Source organism: Ischnura elegans, chromosome X (assembly GCF_921293095.1).
Source record: "Ischnura elegans chromosome X, ioIscEleg1.1, whole genome shotgun sequence".
NCBI classification, from domain to species: Eukaryota; Metazoa; Arthropoda; class Insecta; order Odonata; family Coenagrionidae; genus Ischnura; species Ischnura elegans.
In genome coordinates this window covers 95,521,114-95,536,340 of record NC_060259.1, presented here as the reverse complement: position 1 = coordinate 95,536,340, position 15,227 = coordinate 95,521,114, and the positions used below count along the sequence as shown (strand labels likewise).

General features: G+C 41.3%; 1 protein-coding gene across 2 annotated transcripts in view; it reads left to right on the top strand.

The window, feature by feature from the left end:
- Positions 1–1,124: 1,124 nt before the first annotated feature.
- LOC124171411 (pyrokinin-1 receptor-like) overlaps positions 1,125–15,227 on the top strand; it is a 210,267-nt gene continuing 196,164 nt past the window's right edge. For both annotated transcript variants that reach the window (XM_046550585.1, XM_046550584.1), the window contains exon 1: positions 1,125–2,460. In XM_046550585.1, the coding sequence (XP_046406541.1) occupies positions 1,446–2,460 (1,015 nt within the window). In that variant the 5' untranslated portion in view covers positions 1,125–1,445. The remainder of the gene's footprint in view (positions 2,461–15,227) is intronic.

The following is a 15,227-nucleotide window of genomic DNA, read 5'->3' as shown; positions in this document are numbered from 1 at the left end:
TGTTCAATAAATTCATTTCGAACAGCATTTATCTACAACCAGTGTATTTACCATCATCCACTCTGACCTTCTATTAACTCTAAAAACTCTATGAGCAAAAATATCCATTCATACTATCCTTGAAATGCAATTGATGCTGCTAGACTGATCTTAACTTATTTTATTAAATCCATTTAATATATGAGCCTTGAATTATCCATTCTGTGAGTCATTTAATTTTTTTATGAATAATGATTTATTTTTCATAATATCTAATAACTCTATTTAACTTTTTATCCAAAGAAATAAATTTATCAAAGTTAACTCAGTACCAGTATCCACTTACCCACACTATTTTCTACGATAAAAAACAAGTTAAATTACAGAGCTCTCAGCACATGTTTTGGCATGTTCTTTTTCGAGAAAACGTAAAATATATGTCAAGCCCCATCATCGTAGATTCAGAGATTAGAGTTATCACTCGAGAAAGAAATACGTCAGAAACTATTTTCTCTAATAGCCATATGAAATAATAAAAAATTTAAATGAAATCTTATCTTTGTTCATTTTCATTCAAACTACAATGGCTTGAGAAGATAAAAATCATATTTCCCATGCCTTGCATCTACCTTAATATGACATTATGTGGCTTATTACCCTACGTGTAATTCTAAACCTGCTTTCTTATTTTTCTCTTGGTTATCTAGTTTAAATTGCATCATATTCACTACGATTGTATTATCCTGATTACAATTCAAAAAATATAATATTGTCTTTTAATCTTTTAATTATTATCAGACCGTAGGGGTCGCTTGCCAGCAAATATCCATTTTTAAAACCATTCCTTACATGCACTACAATTGCACTATTTCCATACAACGATTGAAGAAGGGAGCTTTCAAATTGTTAACACAGGAATACACAACCTAAATCCGCCAACACGACGCTAAAATGGGATATTTATATTTTAAATTCCAAAAAGTGTATACTGAAAACGTATTTGCATTAGCGAAGGTTGAATTCAAGAAAATTTTGGTTTTAATATGTTATCGGTCAATAAAGATGTCCCATTTACTTATGTACACAATATGCTAACAATGTTTTTCTCTAAAATTTAATTCCTTCATTTTTCTTTGCAGAATCCAAAAGGAGAATATCAGTCTATGGCATTGAATACTAGCAAGATCCCCATAATCGGATGTCTAATCCGCAAATATATTACAATCACAGTCAAATTCTCATCCATTCCCGGATTTGGAATTGGGATGACGCCACTAATATAAAAATGAACCCATTTCGAGACTAAACGAGTTATTGACAGTGCCAAGAAGACAGCAGCAGAAGGTTGAGTTAGAAGGCGCCCCTCAATCGCCAAGAATGAACCCCTCACCAGGCTGTAGAAATCAGTCGCAAAGGGAGTGAGGGGTGCGGAGGGGAAGAAGAGCTTGGAGCTGGCCAACTGCCACATGGCCCTTCCGTCCGCAGCCCTGTCCCTCCTGCTGCATGCCCATCCGGCCACCGGCAACGTCTTCAGGATGGACGACGTCCTTCCGGAGCCATCCAACCTGACGCCCGGCCCACCGGACGCCAACCTGACACCGGTCAGCCCTCTGATGCCCGAATACCCATCCTCATCGACGGCGGCTGTGCAGCCCGGGAGCAACGCCACCAACTTGTGGGGACCGAAGCGGGACCCACTCGCCGTTGTCATTCCAATCACCATCGTGTACGCACTCATCTTCCTCTCGGGGATTGTGGGCAATGTGAGCACGTGCGTGGTCATCGCTCGGAACCGATCCATGCACACGGCCACCAACTACTACCTCTTCAGCCTGGCCATCTCCGACCTCCTCCTCCTCGTCTCCGGCCTCCCGTCCGAGATGTACTCCTTCTGGTTCAAGTACCCCTACGCCTTCGGCGAGTCCTTCTGCATCGTGCAGGGCTTCGCGGCAGAGACGTCGGCCAATGCCACCGTGCTCACCATCACGGCGTTCACGGTGGAGCGGTACGTGGCCATCTGCCACCCCTTCCTCTCCCACACCCTCTCCCGCCTCTCGCGGGCCGTCAAGCTCATAGTGGGCATTTGGACAGTTGCGCTGTGCTTCGCCGTGCCGCAGGCTTTCGAGTTCGGCGTGGTGTACGCGCGCTCCTCTGACGGTGGCATGGTGAGCGAGGAGTACAGCGCGTGCACCATCAAGCGCGTCGTCATCCCGCACGCCTTCGAGATCTCCACGTGCGTGTTCTTCCTGGCGCCCATGACGCTCATCACGGTGCTCTACCTGCTCATTGGGCTGCAGCTTCACCGCTCCAGCATGATGGCGAGGGATGGCGGGAATGCGGCCGCGCCCGGCGACTCGTGCGACGCGAGTGTGGTGTCAGGCGCGACGGCGGACGGGTGCGGCGCATGCAGCCGGGATAGCCGCAAGAACATCGCCAAGAACGCGCAGACGAAGGCGACCAAGCACGTGGTCAAGATGCTGGGTGAGTGCAATATATGTGGCTCAAGACTTAAACTTTCAGATCAATGAACGTAGATCTTTGATTAAATTTCCCTTCTTTCCGGCTAGAAAACTCTGCAATCCCTTATTCTGCTACAACAATGGCTACATTTCATACCTTTTATTGCCTTATGGATGTGTTTTTTATTGCTTACACACCTCTCTACTGCAATGACAGTGCTAGAAAGGGAAAACTGAAAAGTTTAATATCAGTGGGCATTAGGCCGGCCCTTATTTTTCAGAATTGAGAAAAGTTATGTTTTCCTAGTCTCAAAATGATCCAAATGAGGCTTATATTCACGTGTTAAAATTTGGTTACTTTAAAATAACGGGAACCCGTGCCCCAGGACCCTAAGTACTGAGGACCCTCAATTGAGTTTTTTGGGGCCGAAAAAGTGCTATCCCTATGTAAAACGTAAAAGTAGAGCCCTTCAGGGCCGAATTTTTGTTTGTTTTGACCTATCTCTAATAGTTTACTAGATATTGTGCGTCGTAATGTAATCCACCCTCTAGGGCACTACCCCGCACCGCGGCGCCGCTGAGGTACGGCCCGCACCACTTACTAGAGACTTCCCCTCCAACCCCTCCCCTCCCTCGGCAAAGACTGCTCCTGATGGCAAGATTTACATGCCAGTGGTACGGATTTGATCAGACTGTTTCTCTTTTGTCATGATTAATGTTGTTAAATCCCGCAATGTCAATTTTAACCCTTCAACGCCGCCTTGTGTACTAGGTACCGACCCCTTAAATCTTAATTTGTTGCCACCATACGACCGCGCACCATTCCAGCATGCTTTGTTCCAAAGTGCTCTTCATGTACAAAATATTATAAGTATGTCATACAATTGCGTTCGTGAATTATCAAGGAATTAAAGAAATGAGCAGGGCTTCCAGGGCTCCAACAGTAGGTAGAAATATTTAAGGAAAAAGAAACGACGCAGTCAGTTCACTGATGTAGATCAATGTGGAGAGATAGTTAGTTCTTGTGTATAGTGTGCAAAGGAAAGGGAGTGCTAATTCTTTAGATTTAAGGAGAAAAGTAGTGAAATAAATAGTTTACCATGAATACACCTGACGTTCGTTTTAAGAATAGGCCAACAACGAAAGGCATGAATTCAAGACTAAATTCAGACATTGAACTGGTAGAATAAGAAAGTGGAGAAATACTTGGCTCAAAGCTACCTACAGTGAGAGAAGTACTAAGTGTTTTCTCTATCACCTAATGGGCTCGAAATGTATTTTACTTGGTGCGCGAAAAAACATCAGAAATTCGTTTACCCACGGAAAAAACGAGAATTTCTGATATTACAGTGAATGAGGCGATTGAAAAGTTGGAAAAAGTACACAAGGAATGAATAAAATTGCGACGACATTAGAAGAGAAAGGGAATTACCGTAGAGATGAAGAGAAGAGAATACTACATGACAAAACTTGATGATTTGTTTGACATTGCAAGGAGCGGTGCCATTGAATTTTTGACACACGAGGAGGAATGTGCAGTTGATCTCTCGGAAAAATGAGCTTGGGCTGAAGAAATAAAATTCTTACGCAATCAAAGAGCAGCACGGAATGCAGTTATTGGAGGGATATATTTCAATATGTTCAAGAAGAAAGAAATAGATGATGTTCTCCGCTCCTTGTGCTACATCTGCTGCAAAAGTGACCTGCAGTTCCTAAAAAGATTTGTTACGAAAGTGTAAACCTGGACTTAGCGAAAGCAGTACAAAAGAGGTTTTCAAACCACTAGTGGTACCTGAGTGAGGAGTTGGTAGGCCTGTCTTTCATTGACGGATCCTTTTCTAGTATTGAAAAGGAAAACGTGATACGCTGTAAGAGGACATATGAGGGAAAATATGATCCACCGAAGAACGCATTCTATAAACACAAAGACCTGACTAAGGTATCTATATCAAATTTTGTCACTACTAATTCTAGAAAGCTATTTAATACATTGGAAATATGCATGGCATTCTTTGATGTGCCCACGTGAGAATGGGGTACACATAATGATTACGAGAACGATTTACAATACATTCGGGCAGAGGCGGATACAGATGGGGGGCGCAGGGGGCGCGCGCCCCCCCCTTTGCGGGGCCGCTCACATAGCCGAACATTGTAGAAACACAGTTGTAACTTTTTTTTATCGTAATATATTGACTTATATACGCGTATAATGAGTTTAAATAAAACTTTCTTCAACTTCGCACGTGGATTGATTAATTTCTTATTACGATAAAAGTAAAGGTAGCTCAAGATATCTTTTGCGCCCCCCCCCTTGAGTATTTTCTGTATCCGCCACTGCATTCGGGGCCTTCAAGTGGTAAATGATCGTGCAGGGAAATGGGTGAAAGTAATTCAAGATTTTAAGTCAGTTACGTAGGAGAAAGAGTGAATTACTTAGTGTGAATTTTCATCGTAACACGACCCCAACCTCCCAAGGACAATTTAATTGTCAAATATGGGGTGTCAGTGAAAGATTAGAAATACAATGAAAATGTATTTTATTTTGGTTAATATGTACCAAAAATCATGGACAGAGTGTTAATAAATTGATCACTTGGATTGGAAATACTGTCATGGCAATTAAATTATTTCTAACCGAAGCACATTTCTTCAAAGGCTAAATCTTGGCAATAGGAGCAAAGACTTTGCTGACGGAGGGGAGGGGGTGGAGGGGAAGTCTCTAGTAAGTGGTGCGGGCCGTACCTCAGCGGCGCCGCGGTGCGGGGTAGTGCCCTAGAGGGTGGATTACATTACGACGCACAATATCTCGTAAACTATTAGAGATAGGTCAAAACAAACAAAAATTCGGCCCTAAAGGGCTCTACTTTTACGTTTTACATAGGGATAGCACTTTTTCGATTGAGGGTCCTCAGTACTTAGGGTCCTGGGGCACGGGTTCCCGTTATTTTAAAGTAACCAAATTTTAACACGTGAATATAAGCCTCATTTGGATCATTTTGAGACTAGGAAAACATAACTTTTCTCAATTCTGAAAAATAAGGGCCGGCCTAGTGGGCATACAATGAAATCCTTTCAGGAAATAAAATGAAAGTGTCTCAGAAAATATTTTCCTGTGTCATGTCTAAATATTTCTACTCTATATTCACGAAAAAGCAACACAGCATGAATGAGAATATTATCCACTGCTTGAAGCGTTCGTGCGTGCGGCGCGGCGTGACAGAGAACCATTTCAGTTCCTCTCACTCTTGCTTCCACAATACTTGCCATGATCCCCTAATTTTAATCATGTTTTATTTTATTAGAAGAGCCATAGACCTGTTCTCATTGCTATAGTGCTGTCGATTTTGCGCACGATCGTGAGCGTAAATATTAGTATGTTTGCGTGTCCAGAAATTCGTAATACATATGAAAAAACGCTGCCACTTTATGGTGATGTGGCACCGGTAGTGCAACTGAAAAAGAAATGCGAAATTTGACCGAAACAACTAGTTGGGTTGAGGTGAGTTATCTGCGGTCATGTTTCAGGTAGTACCGAGGTGGGCGTGGCACACCCTAGCAAGGGTCGCTAATCCAAATCCTATTCTTCATATCGCTCACTCCCCTTGGCTTCTCTTCTCGACCCCCCGAGAGGGGGTCTCCGTGCCGAACACTAACCACTCTGTCTGCAATTTACCTTCTGCAACTATTAAATGCAAGAAAAAATGCGTATTTTCATCGTAATCCCGCCAATCGTACGATCAAGTACGTCTTTGAACAATTTTTTTGCAATGGAAATTATCCCTTTTGTTAACTTTGCTACAAATATGGCTGTGGTACGCCGTAAAATGGTAACAGCGCATTGAAACGATTGAGTTTGCGGGCCATTTGAGTGAGTTTCGAGCATGATTGGCAGTCTCGTACTGCACGTTCATTTCCCCGTCGAGGCTTCAGTTACTTAACCGGAGAAGCTGAGTGGAAAGTGCAGTTTTAAAATGAACGCTCTTGGCTTCGGTAGGTGATAGATTCATGCATAGTTTTGAACGGACGTCTTAAAAGTTAGGTGCAAGGCTTCGTGAAGAACTTGCCTCTGAGCGTGAGTTATGGCACTGTGAATGTGCCCCGAGCCCCGAGTATTCTCTCCTTATGTCAGTTAATAATTTTCCGTGTCCTTTATTCCCGCTCAGAGGGTCCAGGAGAGAGACCAGCGAGGTTGAGCCATTCGAGGAAAGGAATAAGAATTAGTGACCCTTCCGAGGTTGTGCCACGCCCAACTCCGTTCTACCTGAGATATGGCCTCGAAAAGCCCACCAAAGAAAAAGTCACTTTAGAATCAATTTTCCAGTGAATATCGTAAATGAAAATATTATTACGTATTTATAGTATTACTGACGCCATTATGAAACGTGTTACTCTCGTGAATTTGGGAGAACGAAAGAAATCAGCCGTTAGGCACTTGATGACATGAGAGTGGTCATCACCGGAGAGAAAATGCGTGTATGATTAGTACGATCGTGCCAACGATTATAATAGTAACGAGGTATTAGACTATTTACGCAATATGACTTCGAGAGACACCTGAACGCGAAGAGTTCGCGTGCACACCGATGAAATTGGATCTCTCGGCAATGGGATGTCGGCCTCAGATTTTTTGTCGCATGTCCACCACTGGTGAATGGTCTCATAATGGCAGAATAAGATGGGCGACTTTTCCTCTTCCAATCTTCTCCAGGTCCCCAGTATACCAATCCTCATAGACTCACGCTGCACAAGGCAAACCCCACTTTAGACGGACAAAAGTCCGATTCTTTTACTATCAAGCCTAAAATATTCATATATATGCTTTAAAGACCGCTTTAATGAAATCCGATGTTAAGTTTTCAATGTTTTCTGTTTTTCAAATTTTATCATTTTTTAAATTGTAACAGTTACTTGATTAGTTATAAAAATAGATTATATATAAAAATTAGAATCAATAAAAAGTTGAAAGTTAACGTCAATATTTGTAGTCAACGGAAAAAAATCTAATATAAAATTTACAAAATTACTTTATCAAATATCATTGAAAAAATCTTTCATGCCTCATAGAAAAATAAAGATATGTTCTGTAGTTTGCATGTAACATTTTCCAATGCACATAGAAATAAAATACTGCATTGAATAGATATTTTTAACTGTCAAAAATATTATACAATCAAATAGTTTGATGCATTACTGGCACTGAGTGAAGCAGTTGGTACTAAATTGGCATTCTGGAATCGAATATGCTCGCCTCAATTGAGCGAAAACAACCTTTTTAAGCACTTTCTACACGACAGAGCCTTGGGAATGACCTCTCTAAATGTCAAAATCTCAGCCCTTGTGTAGAAAACTTCACCACTTGTACCTAAAAGAAGATGGACACATATAGCATGTAAATTTGATTGATTACAAAATAATATCTTCATAAACACTGTTTATATTAGAGTTTACCCGTTCCCATGTGGCCATATCGTCCGGATGAATTCCCTTTCGGCTTGTCACGCGTAGCTATTCTTTTATGGTAAAATTAATTTTGCACCTCGATGACAGTTGATTTCTTTCGAATTATTCAGCTCATTCTTGAATAAATATTGCATCTAACAATCATGAAACGATTCCGTCCGATTATATAACTATTCTCTACTTAAATACAACTTTTCATTTTAAAAAAATTACGACTTTTCATTCATGGTAATTATTTGCTTCACGGTTATTTCTTGAAATTATTAAAATCATATTTATATTCTCCATGCTCATTCCATTATCTTAAAAATAACCAAGAGGACCAGTGTACTGTAATGATAGTCCGCTTAAGGTGGGGTTTGGCCCCACTGTGCACCGTCCCGAAGTACATATTCGAGGTTCTTCTTCCGGATGAGAATGATATGAGAAGCAAAACGGTGAGAATTAAGTTTCAAATCCCTTTCCTTTGTACGTGGTTGAGAAGACCGTAATAGGGTGGTTTCCTATTATTTTTAATGCCTACATCGAAAGATTATTACTCCTGGAGTACGTATTTCACGCTTTTAGATTTTTAAATGACGATATCTATTTTTCGCGATTAAATGAAAAGTGAAAAATTTCAAGCGTGAAGATTTGCGAGCAAGACAATATAAAACTCCTATCTAGTAAAAGTCATGCGCACGAAAACGCGACGGCTAAGTAGGAATGCTGGGAAAAGTCCGTGTGACGCCGTTCTGGTTCCCACTGCCACCCTGTGAGGTGACCTTGAGGCGAGGCTTGAGCGCTGATACGACGCAGGCTGCTAGCAGGTAGTAGAGTATCCTTCTAGCAGGTAGCGCTTGGCTTAAATAAGGATTATTAATACCCTATCAAACGAAGGAAACTTTCCGAACTTTGGCAATTTTAATGGGTGATTATTAAGAGATGTTTCCCTGAGGTCTGTGTCTCATGCATGCATTGGTAATCTCAGACGATGAAAAACTCCTATCTACTCGTGTAGAAACTAGGTCCCTGTGACGTCACGTGGAGTGGAATCGCATGGGCGCCAATGTGGCCTTTTTCAAATGAGGTTAAAATTGACCATTGCTAATCGTCTAAACTGGGATTCCTAAAACCAAATAGTTTGTATATTATGTATACACTAATGGTGGGTAACGAGTAGCAATCAATGAATTTCGTTTTCTTTTATGAAGGAAACTACCCTATTGAGCAAATCAAGTGGAATAAGTCTCCGGGACGTGACAAATATACTGGATTGATGATTCTGTGAGTAGGGCCTACGTTGCATAAGGAGCTTACAAACCTTCTCAATGTTAGTCTTGAGGTGGGCTACAATCCATGGGTGGTTGGAAAATGTGTCAGCTCTGTGGACATTCCGAAAAGAAAGGTAACTCTGGTGATCCCCGGTCTCACCAGCCACTCACTTAACTTCCCGCATTTGGGCATCAGTGATAATAACCCGAATGTGTTGGGCGAGATTGGGACTACAAAGTCCCATTTTCCATCTAAACTATCGTCATACATAATATATTTGCAGTTTGATAGATTGTTACTCTTGATATTGAATGCAGTCAACCATTGCAAAAGAGACCCTTTTAATTAACGGCAAACAAAATTAACAGTGACCAAAGCTACTTTTATGTAGCGTAAATATATGTGAACACGCGTGGGGAAAAACTTAAGTTATTGACCTTCGCGTTTGTTGGACAACAACCACTACAGGATAACACCTATACAAGAATGGGAGCGTTAAAAACCTAATGTAAGCGTGAAAGAGCTAATTTAAACATGGACGTATAAAAATACAAGAAATTACAATAAAATGGTACCCAGTCCCTGGAAAGTACAGAAAATTAGATGAAGCATGAGGCGATAAGTATTGTATCTTTCCTACTGATCCCATGATGTTATGTGTCTCGTTGTTGTTCAAGGAGAAGTTTTTAAGAATCTGACTGTCCGTTGGTGATCCAACGATTTGATCAATGGATTTCTCTCTTTAATAGGAAAATCCACCAAAATCGTTGGCACATTAATTGCTGATGCCAGGTTTCGCTAGTAAGTGGGCCCTTTCCGCTTCTATAGCGGTGAGGTGTTTACTCCGTCCCTCCCTTCCAGCCTAATCCCTATCCCAGAGGCGGTACGTCGTCGGGCTCCTATCGCGGCGGCTCCTCTTTCCTTGCTCCTTCCCATCCAAACCCCTCCCCGGGAGCGCGGGCGTATAAGTCTCGGACTTGGTTCTCGGCCCCAGTGTGTGTATCCCTCTGAGGACCCACCTGGGTGTCCTGATCTCTTATCCGGTGGTGAATACAACGAAATAATCGATAGATTATTCTCACGATGAAAGCATCTTCCAATTTCGTTGGCTGGCAACTTCGTTGCGATGGCCCCAATGGCGGCGCAGGTTTTTCCCTTCCATAACATCCTCACCGCGGAGGCGTCGACGGGCTCCTATCTCGGCGGTGCTTCCTCCCTTCTTCCTTCCCATCTATTCCCCTCCCCGGGTGACTGGGCGATCCACTTCTGGTACTGGGTGAAGACCTAGGTGTGTTGTATCCTTGAAAAGGCCCGCCCTGAGTCCTCAGCCGTTGTCCGATGGGGAGGTATAAGGAGATTTTCATTTCCCCTCGTATTGGAATCGTGTACTCTACCAAGTATTTCAAATTAGTCACTCAGGTTGGCTGGTGTATTTGTTTGCGAAACAGTAGCGGATACAAAAACAACTCAAGGGGCGAGCAAAATATATCTTGAGCTACCTTTAATTTTGTCGCAATGAAAAACAATTAAGTCACATGCAAAGTTAAAGAAAGTTTATTATAAATCGATAATACGCATATAAGTGCCATCTAATGATATAAAAAATTGGGCAATACGGCAGTCCCCTGCGCCCACACATGAATCCGCCAGTGTTGTGAAATTTGATAGCGAAGACCAAGGGTGTCTAGCAGACGTCGTGGACTAGGTTTTAACTAGATGATATTGTTAATATAATTGGTAGTACTTTCGCATTTTTAGTACATCGCCCCCCAAAATTTATAGCACCCCAGAAATTACTCCAAATTCCTAAAAGTTGGAAACGTCGATTTATTTAACGCCAACGAGACTTCAAAAAAGGGACAAGTCGTCTCACTACGCATTCGGGGCGTGAGAGGTGGAGAGGCGCGCGGGGAGGGGACGGGAGCAGCCTGCCGGTCCTCTATGCGCGACTCTGCGAGGGCGTTGGAATATTTTCTTTGCGTACGCGGACTCAAATTTGGCATTTAGTGGCTTATCGGTTACAGATACGCCAAAATGCACGAAATGTTCGCCCTTAAAGACAGTAACTTAACTAAATCTATAGACAATGACCATAAAATATTATTTCCTTATTTATTTCCCCATTAAATGAAATTTCACCGGGGGTCAGGGGTGTAACTAGAAGTCTCAAATTTTTCAGGCCATATTTTTGACCAGTTCCATAACTTATTTCACTGGGCCAGATGGATTTGAAAAAAACTCGATTTTTTCTATCCGCCCTGCTGCTCAGGCAATTTCGACTGCTAAATAAGACAGAATATTCCACTTCTCATCCCATTGTATGCTAAAATTTGGGCCAAATGCATTTGCATAAAAGTTTTGGTCCAAAATTTTTATGCAAATTTGAGCGTGGGACACCGGCTTTAGCGATGACGAGAAAATTCATCCAGGTCCTCAAATACGGGCCACGAAGATAATTATTTTTGCTGAACAAGATCACACGGCTTGACAGTCCTGAGTTTCAGATTTGATTGAACGAAGCTCTTTTACTCTATTGTTTTTTGAGAAAATCGTTCTGAACTCAGGAAAATAACATCAAAGGGCAGTCTAAGCGGCATCCTCAGGGATGTATGTGGCCCAGCATGTTGCAAGAGGTGTGTCTCGTCCAGCCTCCTCACCCAACTCCAAATTTCCCCATGTTAATTTTTCTTTCGGAACTTTTGTAATCAATCTGCAACATCTCTGCTATCCATAAGCTTTGGTATCGGAGTCAAATATAATTGATTACAATGTTATTTCAAATAGGTAGCCTATAGCACAAGCTTCGTATTAAAGGCAGCAGTATAAAAAAATAAAATTAGCAGGCTCTAAGACCAGCGAAAACAGAAATATTAAGAGCATTACCTTGAAAATGTTGCATTAATAAGATTTTAAAATAATTACGAGAAGTAAACAGAGGAGCATGAAAAACAAAAATGACAGAATTTTATCTAAAAAGAAAAAAGAGAATACGCTCGCAAAAGGTGTGATTAGAGACGCTTTTGATTTGCAATCTGCGATAGGGTTAGTGAGGAGGTACATTCCAAAATCGTGGGAAAAGCGATTAGATTAAAAACTTCAACTCACTCAAGTTATGCGTAGCATTAACTATAAAGTGAGGGAAATTAAAATGCGCTGTTATACTGAAATTCGTCCTTTTAATAGCAGAAAACATCATAATATGTGCCATTTTTAACTGAGCCTAGCCTTATTATCACAAGCATCTCGGGTAATATAGGAGTCTATCACGAGAAAGGAAGATGCATGCCATAGATTCAGTAAAAATTCAATTACTTCTGACGCAAAGCCAACTTGATGAAAGTTCAAAATAGGAGTATGGCAGGAGGTCTGTCAATGAATGACTTTTACCCACACCTCAAAACTAAATGTTCTACAATATAACTAATCGTAGCGGGCGTAACGTGGTGGAAAGCCATAATCGCAGGAATAGAAGGATCAACAACTTTGCCATTTCCACACAGTAATTTATTGACACCGACCATGGTTTCGTTACAGAGTAACATTATCAAGGTTAAAAATGCAGGTAAATTGACAGTATATATAGCAGAAGGTTGGGTAGGGAAAATTACCGGGAGTCGTTGGTTAGGGGGAGGTAAGGGTTGGGGTTGGAGCTGGGTTTGGCGTCACTGTGGGTGGAGGGGTGGATGAGTAAGGGGGAAAGTGGAGGAGGGGGGAGCGAGAAGGGTAAAGGTGGTCGGCAACCAAGTATGAGTCCTTGTGGCTTAAATATTTCCAGCTCTTCCAAGGCATCTAATCTCGGTCCTTTCTTCTCAAAGTGCAAAATAGTAGGGATGAAGTCACTAAATACTGTCTGTTATATATACTGTCAATTTTCCTGCATTTTTCACCTTGATAATGTTACTCTGTAACGAAACCATGGTCGGTGTCAATAAATTACTGAGTGGATATAGCAAAGTTGTTGATCCTTCTATTCCTATATAAATGCTCTACATTTACTTCAGTCCCAGGCTTCGAACACGCCGAAAATTTTCGTTCGTTTCGTAAGCTCCCGTGTTGCTGCAGGGCTCATTCAAGCTAAGAAGAGGAAACCCAGCCTTATACTTGGGGACTTAAACACAGGCTTGAGCCCGAATCACCTCCGCATCTACGTCAATGAGTCATTATCCCCACAAAATAGACGGCTATACGCAGCTGCTCGCGACTTGAAGAAAGAAGGAAAAATCCGTTATCTGTGGGTACGAAATAGACGTGTGTTCGCCCGTGACAACGACGGTAGCGAGCGGCTTTCCATCGTTGTGGAAGAAGATCTAAACAAACTCCATTAACATCAGGCCCCACTGTTAATCCCTAAAGTCGACCGGTGTCGGAAAGAAATCAGTGTTTGCCTTGTGAACTGCCAATCTTTGTTTAGTCATATTGATTAATTTCGGATTCATTTTTGCAATGCTTCTTATAATATTATATGTCTCACTGAAACATGGCTAAACCCGAAAATCCCTGAAGAATTTGTGTCTCTCCCAAATTACCATCTGTTTTTTTCATTTTCATGTTTCAGTTTTAGCCTCCTCTCCTGCAGTGTATTGTTTTCAACCTGAATACTTGATTGTCAAAATCACTGGCCTAGGCTCACAAAACTAATGCTAAGTGTAATATATCGCCCCCCAAAAGTTGGATTTATGTCTGTATTTGAGAACGACTTTCTCCGCTTCTTCCTCACTTTTAAAAATGTAGTCATAGTAGGTGACATCAATTCTGATTTACTTAAATATAATTATGATAGCAAATATATTCACAAATTTACCTTAAGCAACAATCTGCACATTATCCTTTCCTTTTCTTTCCTTTCAAATTCCTTTCAAATTTCGTAGGCTTAAAAACTTCGATGTACTCAACTTTCAGAATAAATTGGCAACCTTGGACTGGAGTGTTGTTTTGGATTCAAAGTGTATTGATCTTAAAGTAAACTATTTAAACTCTCATATGCTAGTGTATCAATCTCACTGCTCCCATGGTATCGTGCTATCCCAAACGTACTCATGCTCCTTGGAGCAATGAAGAAATTCTTCGACAAATTCAAGAACGCAATCGCCTCCGCCTTACATACCTTCGCTCAAGAACGCTTATAGATTTTCAATTATACAAGGTCTCACGGAACTTGCTTAAAGGTCGCATTTTTGAAGCTAAACTCCGGTATTTTAGCTCAAAATTTTCGCAAGTTAGTAATCAACAGACAGCATGGCGTGAACTAAGGAATCTGGGGTTGGTACGAAAGCGTTCAAATGCACTGCCTAACCATATTTTTATAGATCAAATAAACCAATTATTCAATTCCTTGCCCACCAGTGGAAGCACCGAGCCAATATCTGCCTTAAATTCTGTTGATTTTTCTGTCCCATTCGATGCTAAAAATTTCTTCTTTCAATACATCACCCCAGAATGTGCTTTGAAGCACCTGAAGCTCACCAAATCGAACTCCCTAGGGTAGGACCAAATTTCAATGATGTTCATTCACAAGGCCACACATATTCTACTGCATATATTCTCGAAATTTTCAACCATTCTTTATCTTACTCTCAGTTTCCATCTGTGTGGAAAAAGGGCCATATTACACCTATACGCAAGGTCAGTAAACCCAAAAATCCCTCAGATTTTCGACCTATCTCAATTCTCTGCGGCTTATCAAAAACACTGGAGGTAATTTTTCATACTCAAGTTTTTGAATATCTCAAACTGTACGATAAACTTGATCCTTATCAGACGGGCTTCCGTAAAGGCTTTAGTACCCAGACTGCCTTGCTCAAAGTCATACACGACATTCGTCTCGCCACCGACAACAAACTTATCACACTTATGGTATTATTTGAAAATGAAAAAGCAAGAGCAATTGCCACAATTTTAAAATTTATTAATACTACCGGTTTCGCTTTTCAGCGTCATCATGAAAAGCGAAACCGGTAGTATTAATAAATTTTAAAATTGTGGAAATTGCTCCTGCTTTTCATTTTCATTATGTCACGTTTACACTCCATCTTGCCTGAAACCTCAGGCGGTATTATTTGATTTCAGCAAGGC